The following is a 7,212-nucleotide window of genomic DNA, read 5'->3' on the forward strand; positions in this document are numbered from 1 at the left end:
ACCAGCCTTGAAAGGGCAAGGTCATGAGTTCAATCCCCGGTACCAGAAACAAAAAAATGTAGAAAGAGCTAGAAGGTTATTTTCTTTTTTTCCTCACTTTTTCTTTTCTTCTTTTTTTTGTTTGAGACAGGGTATTTCTCTATAGTTCAGGCTGGCCTTGAACGCATAAAACTCCTGCTTCAGCCTCTCAAATGCTGGGATTACCGTGCCTACCTTGGAAGGTTATTACGCAGTGAAGAGTTAACGGTGGCTGGTACAGTGGCACCGGCCTGAAATCCCAGCCACTCCTGAAGCTGATTCGGGAAGACCCCAAGTTCAAGGCCAGCCTGGGCAACATGGGGAGACCCTGTCTCTTATTAGAGTTTTAAAAGGTCTGGGGCATAGTTCAGTGGTAGAGCATTTGCCTCGCATGGTTCAATCCTTGCCACCACAAAAGCGGGGGCTAACAGTGGGTAGCTCTAGTGGTGGTTTACAAGGACTTTCCTGCTGTCCCGAGTGACCATCGGGGGAACATGCTCTTCCCGTACGGCCTCGTTGGCGGAGCAGTTGTAAATGCTGAGGGAGTGTTCTTTCTCCAGCTTTTTTTGTTTGTTTCTTATTTTTTGAAGTGGGTCTCACCATGCAGTTCATACTGGCCTCTAGCGCACTGTGTGGCTCAGGCTGGCCTCGAACTCCCAATGATCCTCCTGCCTCAGCCTCCTGAGTCCTGGGATTACAGGTGAGCGCTACCACGCCCAGCTCTTTCCTGACCTGACCTGGCCCAAGTAGCTTTCCGAGTGGCACAGGTGGGGTTTCCCACGTGACTTCTGATCCAGCGTTCCCAACCTTGTCTATTCATTAGCGTCGCCGAAGTCACATGTTACAAATCAGATTCCTGAGCTCCTCCCGAGTCCAGCCAGTTGGACTCTTGAGAGTCTGCTGTGGTCACAGCCCTGGAGCAGTTCCCAGCAGGGCCAGTACAATCGCGCCGTCCCCTGTGCAGTCCCTTCCCGGAGCCTCTCACCGGCCTGCCGTGTGTGAGCCTCCCACCTTTCCTTGTGCCCTGGAGCATTTTTGTACTCGGTTAGTCTCAGGAGAGCGAGTTCTCGGTGACTCACTGGGTGTTTCTTGCATTTGCTTTCCTCACGCACTGGAGAAATTCTCCAGCTCACTGCAGCATCTTCGCAGCAGCTCCTGAGAGTTCGGAGCCCTCTGGTCAGTCTGATGAGCAGCTGGGCGCACTCACTCCGGTGGAATGCAGCGAGCTGCCCGGGTAGCCCTGTTCCCCGGCGCACCGTCCTCCTGTCTGTCAAGAGGGGAGGCGGCCCACCCCCGGCCTGCCGTGCTTTCCCAGGCAGTGGCGACCACATGGTTTCTGCGCGAGGGCCAAGTGGTGGCCACCTGTGGAGGGGCCGGGCACTGAACGCCAGGTAGATGTGAGGTGGAGTTTGGGGCAGTGATGGAATTTTCATGGCCTTCTTCCCCTGAGCCCGGACGCCGGGAACGCCAGGCCACCCCGTGTAACCCTCGTACGGGTCCCTTTCAGGTTGAGCCATGATTCCGGTGACGGAGCTCCGCTATTTTGCGGACACACAGCCAGCGTACCGGATCCTGAAGCCATGGTGGGACGTGTTCACGGACTACATCTCCATCGTCATGCTGATGATCGCCGTCTTTGGGGGGACGCTGCAGGTCACCCAGGACAAGATGATCTGTCTGCCTTGTAAGTGGGTCACCAAGGACTCCTGCAATGACTCCTTCCGAGGCTGGACCTCCGCCTACCCCAACTCCACAATCCTGCCGACCCCCAGCACAGGCCCCACGGGCATCAGGTACGACCTGGACCGACACCAGTACAACTACGTGGACGCCGTGTGCTACGAGAACCGTCTGCACTGGTTCGCCAAGTATTTCCCCTACCTCGTGCTTCTGCACACGCTCATCTTCCTGGCCTGCAGCAACTTCTGGTTCAAGTTCCCGCGCACCAGCTCCAAGCTGGAGCACTTTGTGTCCATCCTGCTCAAGTGCTTCGACTCGCCCTGGACCACGCGGGCCCTGTCGGAGACGGTGGTGGAGGAGAGCGACCCCAAGCCGGCCTTCAGCAAGATGAACGGCTCCATGGACAAGAAGTCCTCCACAGTCAGCGAGGATGTGGAGGCCACCGTGCCCATGCTGCAGCGCACCAAGTCGCGGATCGAGCAGGGCATCGTGGACCGCTCAGAGACGGGCGTGCTGGACAAGAAGGAGGGGGAGCAGGCCAAGGCGCTGTTCGAGAAGGTGAAGAAATTCCGCACCCACGTGGAGGAGGGGGACATCGTGTACCGCCTGTACATGCGGCAGACCATCATCAAAGTGATCAAGTTCATCCTCATCATCTGCTACACCGTCTACTACGTGCACAACATCAAGTTCGACGTGGACTGCACCGTGGACATCGAGAGTCTGACGGGTTACCGCACCTACCGGTGTGCCCACCCCCTGGCCACGCTCTTCAAGATCCTGGCGTCCTTCTATATCAGCCTGGTCATCTCCTATGGCCTCATCTGCGTGTACACGCTGTGGTGGATGCTGCGGCGCTCGCTCAAGAAGTACTCGTTCGAGTCGATCCGCGAGGAGAGCAGCTACAGCGACATCCCCGACGTCAAGAACGACTTCGCCTTCATGCTGCACCTCATTGACCAGTACGACCCGCTCTACTCCAAGCGCTTCGCCGTCTTTCTGTCGGAGGTGAGTGAGAACAAGCTGCGGCAGCTGAACCTCAACAACGAGTGGACGCTGGACAAACTGCGGCAGCGGCTCACCAGGAGCGCGCAGGACCGGCTGGAGCTGCACCTGTTCATGCTCAGCGGCATCCCCGACACCGTGTTCGACCTGGTGGAGCTGGAGGTCCTGAAGCTGGAGCTCATCCCCGACGTGACCATCCCGCCCAGCATCGCCCAGCTCACGGGCCTCAAGGAGCTGTGGCTGTACCACACAGCGGCCAAGATCGAGGCTCCGGCCCTGGCCTTCCTGCGTGAGAACCTGCGGGCGCTGCACATCAAGTTCACGGACATCAAGGAGATCCCGCTGTGGATCTACAGCCTGAAGACGCTGGAGGAGCTGCACCTGACGGGCAACCTGAGCGCCGAGAACAACCGCTACATCGTCATCGATGGGCTGCGCGAGCTCAAGCGCCTCAAGGTGCTGCGTCTCAAGAGCAACCTGAGCAAGCTGCCGCAGGTGGTGACGGACGTGGGCGTGCACCTGCAGAAGCTGTCCATCAACAACGAGGGCACCAAGCTCATCGTGCTCAACAGCCTCAAGAAGATGGTGAACCTCACCGAGCTGGAGCTGATCCGCTGTGACCTGGAGCGCATCCCCCACTCCATCTTCAGCCTCCACAACCTGCAGGAGATCGACCTCAAGGACAACAACCTCAAGACCATCGAGGAGATCATCAGCTTCCAGCACCTGCACCGCCTTACCTGCCTTAAGCTGTGGTACAACCACATAGCCTACATCCCCATCCAGATCGGCAACCTCACCAACCTCGAGCGCCTCTACCTGAACCGCAACAAGATCGAGAAGATCCCCACCCAGCTCTTCTACTGCCGCAAGCTGCGCTACCTGGACCTCAGCCACAACAACCTGACCTTCCTCCCTGCCGACATCGGCCTCCTGCAGAACCTCCAGAACCTGGCTGTCACGGCCAATCGGGTGAGTGGCTCGGCCACGTTGTGGCGTGTAGGCTGGCGCGGCACATGGTGGGAGCCCAGGAGGCCTGGTGTCTTAGTGCTCCTGGCTTTGGAGTCTTCGGCTCTGGTGCGCAGAATTGCCTGGGAGGAGGCTCATTCAAGATTCGGCCTCCCAGAGTCGGGCGTGGTGGCGCATGCCTGTAATCCCAGCACTCAGGAGGCTGAGGCAGGAGGATTGAGACCAGCCTGGGCTACATAGTGAGTTCCAGGTTAGTCTCCACTACATAGTGAGACCCTGTCTGAAAACAACCAAAAGATAAGTGAAAAAAAAAAAAAAGAAAAGAAAAAGATTCAGCCTCCGGGATCCGTCCCACACCAGCCCAGTGGGGATCTCTCCAGTGGGGAGCTGCCTGTGTCTCAGAAGCTACAGGGTTCTGCCAGGAAAAGAGGTGTGGCCAGGCAAGGTCTGTCCCCAAGGTGACCCGAGGCAGGTTGCTTGCAGGCAGGGCTGTGTGAGGCCAAGAGGCACACAGCCTGTGGCCTCCCTTGGGAGCAGGGGGCTGGACTTAGCTCAGAGATTGTGGTGTCTTCCTTAGCTTGTCCCCAGCCAGACCGGGAGCCCAGGAGCCTTTCTGGGTCCAGCTGCCAGGGACAGAAGCTGTGCAAGTGCCCTGCACCAGCTCAGGGAGCCGGATGCTCTGCTTTGCCGCCTCACCCTTAGGGGTGGTAAGGGCAGAGTTGGCCTTAGACAAGGCTGGCTTCTCACCAGCTCAGCTGCCTTCTGTGCAGACCAGTGGCTGGCAGTGTAGGAGGCGACGCCTTTGAGACTGTTGGTGGCGCCTGTGCACCAGTCTCTTGTCTGGCTGGAAGAGCTCCCGTGCCAAGGTTGCTTGGCAGAGGTAGGCAGGCTGGAGTAGCGGGCAGGGTTCTCCTCAGGGCTGTCCTGGGGGGGTGCCCCTGCCCATAGGGGCCCACAGGGCTTCCTGGGCCTCACTCTCAGGTGCAGAGTCTTGCAGGGGGCTGATACACCTGCCCTCTCTGTGCCTCCTGGGCCAGCTGTGTCCCGGGTACGGCTCTGTGGTCCTCCCACCAATAGGCGCTCTCTGCTGAGACCTTGGGCGTGGCAGGTGGGGGCCCCTGAAATGGCCCTGTCTGCCCCTCACTAGCCCCAGATGAGGGCTGGCTCAGGAAGGAAGGCTTCCAAGCTCTGCTGTGCTCTGGTTCCCAGGTCCCTACTGCTGCAAACCAGCCCACTTCCCTGGTATCATGGGAATTGTGACAAACCCTGTGTCCCTATCCCAGATTATGGTTTATCTGATCACTCGCGTGAGTGTGTAAAGGCAAGAGTCAAACCGTAGGTTGTCTCTGCTACAGGTCACTGAGCAGAAAAATCGGAGTCCTGAGAGGAGAGAGGCCATGCTTACAAAGCTCTGGGCCAGACTGGTCTCTACCTTCTGTAGTGTGAGGAGGGGACCCTGAATGGCCTTCCTATGGCCCTGGTTGGAGTCTCGCTGTCCCTGTTGGGTCAGAAGTAATTCCCACAGCCTGCCCGCCTGCTCTGGCCCAGGCACTGGGCCCAGCCCTCCAGGGTGCAGGAGGCACAGGCCAGCCTCCAGCCTGGTCCTCATCCTGTCCCCCATCCTGTCCCCGCCCCCAATTCCTCAAACCAGGCTTGCCTGTTAGCGTCATGCCTGTTGGCTGAGGTCAGCCTTCAGGAAAGGAGCTGGTGGAGGTGCTGTCCCGGAGGAAGGAGCCCCTCTGGAGACCCATTTTAGCACACTGCTTAATCACGTCCTGTCCCCACCCACTGGAGGCTGAGGGCTTTATCGGGAAAAATGTTCACTTGGGCTAGTCAAGGAGGGCATGCCGTTCCATCCTCCTCAGCTGAGGCCTGGTCCTCCTTCCTGCCCTCGGGCTCCCTGACTCCTCGTGAGCCACCTGGCTGCAGTGGACAGGGGTGGTGGGGGTGGCCTGGCCCGAGCCCCTGGGTGCTGCTGTGTCCTCATGTGACATGCGTGCTAATGAACACCCGGCCAGGTGGGTGTTCCTTCCCTCCTTGTCCCCCCATGGCTTGGGCAGATATTTTTTGAGCTCTCCTAGAACCCAGCTGACTCAGAGTGCTGGGGACATGGGATGGTCAAGGTCCCCAGGTGACCCAGTGGTTGGCACGCAGGGGTGGAGAGGAGGAGAGGTCTCGGGAGGGGCCTTTCACCTGCCCTGGAGGGTGAGGAGGAGAGGAGCCTGCAGCTGCCCTGGAATGTGGACTTTACTCCAGGCCAGGACAGGGTTGTGCGCAAGGCCTCTCATAGGCCCCTGGCCTTACTGGAGTTTCAGAGCCCCCTGGCAGCCCATAGGTGTCCTGGGGCCCACAGTGGACCTGCCTAAAGCTGGAGGAGTTGTTCTCTCTGGGCTCAGAGGAGTCCGTGACACCTGCTCCATGAGGGGAGGAGGAGGGCAGGGCTGAGCCCGGCAGGGAGGAGAGCACAGGCCCGGCGTCAGGGTGAGGAGTGGCATCCTCCGGGTGGTCAGGGGGCAGATGGCAGAGCCTGGGGAACTCTCAGAGGCCATGTCTGTGAGGATGGGGAGCCAGTGGGGTCCCGGAGGAGGCCAGAGGGAGCTGGGGGTGAAGGGAAATGACTTCAAGCATCTGTGGGCCAGGGACTTTCAGGAGGGCAGGACAGGTCCACAGCACAGGTGTGACAGTCCGGTGGGGCCTGGGCCGAGCTCCGAGGCTGGGGGCAGGGGCTTCTGAGGAAGGGCCTTGGGGAGGGGTGGCCGGATCCAGACGGACTCCCTGTGGACCCCAGCACTGCCGCTCACTGCGCAGGGCCTTTCCCAGTAGCTGACCACTGTCATCAGAGGAGGCGATGGGGGGCAGAGTGGGTCACTCAGAGAAGCTGGGTCCTGCGTCTGCACGAGCCCCTGCCCTGACCCAGACCCAGAAGCCACGCCTGCCCCGGCTGTGAGCCCTGGCCCAACAGGGTGGTTTCGGACACCGGGCCGGGAGTGTCCAGGTCCCACGGCCACTCTAGCGTCCCTCTTGGAAGGCTGGTTGCTCCCTGAGAACCAGAGGCCATCAGCCTTAGAACGTCCAAGCTGAGAATCATCTCTAGTCCAACCCTCGCATTTTACAGATGGGTGGAAAAGGGACTGAGCTTCCAGGAGTCAATGGCCACAGAGCCCAGACCTAATGCACAGGTGGAGCCAGGTCGAGGCAGGTGACGTGGGAGCCGAGGGCCCCGTGGGACGGAGACGCGCCTCTCTCACTTGCTTTCTGCTCTCTCCCAGATCGAGGCACTGCCCCCAGAGCTCTTCCAGTGCCGGAAGCTGCGGGCCCTGCACCTGGGCAACAACGTGCTGCAGTCGCTGCCCTCACGGGTGGGCGAGCTGACCAACCTGACGCAGATCGAGCTGCGGGGCAACCGGCTGGAAGGCCTGCCGGTGGAGCTGGGCGAGTGCCCGCTGCTCAAGCGCAGCGGCTTGGTGGTGGAGGAGGACCTGTTCAGCACGCTGCCCCCCGAGGTGAAGGAGCGGCTCTGGAGGGCCGACAAGGAGCAGG

At 60.0% G+C, this 7,212-nt stretch overlaps 1 protein-coding gene across 1 annotated transcript in view; it reads left to right on the forward strand.

Annotated features, from left to right (window-relative positions):
* The first annotated feature begins 726 nt into the window (after nucleotides 1-726).
* Lrrc8a (leucine rich repeat containing 8 VRAC subunit A) overlaps nucleotides 727-7,212 on the forward strand; it is a 6,862-nt gene continuing 376 nt past the window's right edge. Inside the window, exons 1-3 of the mRNA XM_033758993.1 lie at nucleotides 727-1,062; nucleotides 1,526-3,675; nucleotides 6,942-7,207. Coding sequence (XP_033614884.1) covers nucleotides 1,534-3,675; nucleotides 6,942-7,207 — 2,408 coding nt within the window. The 5' untranslated portion in view covers nucleotides 727-1,062; nucleotides 1,526-1,533. The remainder of the gene's footprint in view (nucleotides 1,063-1,525; nucleotides 3,676-6,941; nucleotides 7,208-7,212) is intronic.

This window comes from Fukomys damarensis, unplaced genomic scaffold (genome assembly GCF_012274545.1).
Source record: "Fukomys damarensis isolate Sample0158 unplaced genomic scaffold, DMR_v1.0_HiC HiC_scaffold_36, whole genome shotgun sequence".
In the NCBI taxonomy this organism is placed as follows: Eukaryota; Metazoa; Chordata; class Mammalia; order Rodentia; family Bathyergidae; genus Fukomys; species Fukomys damarensis.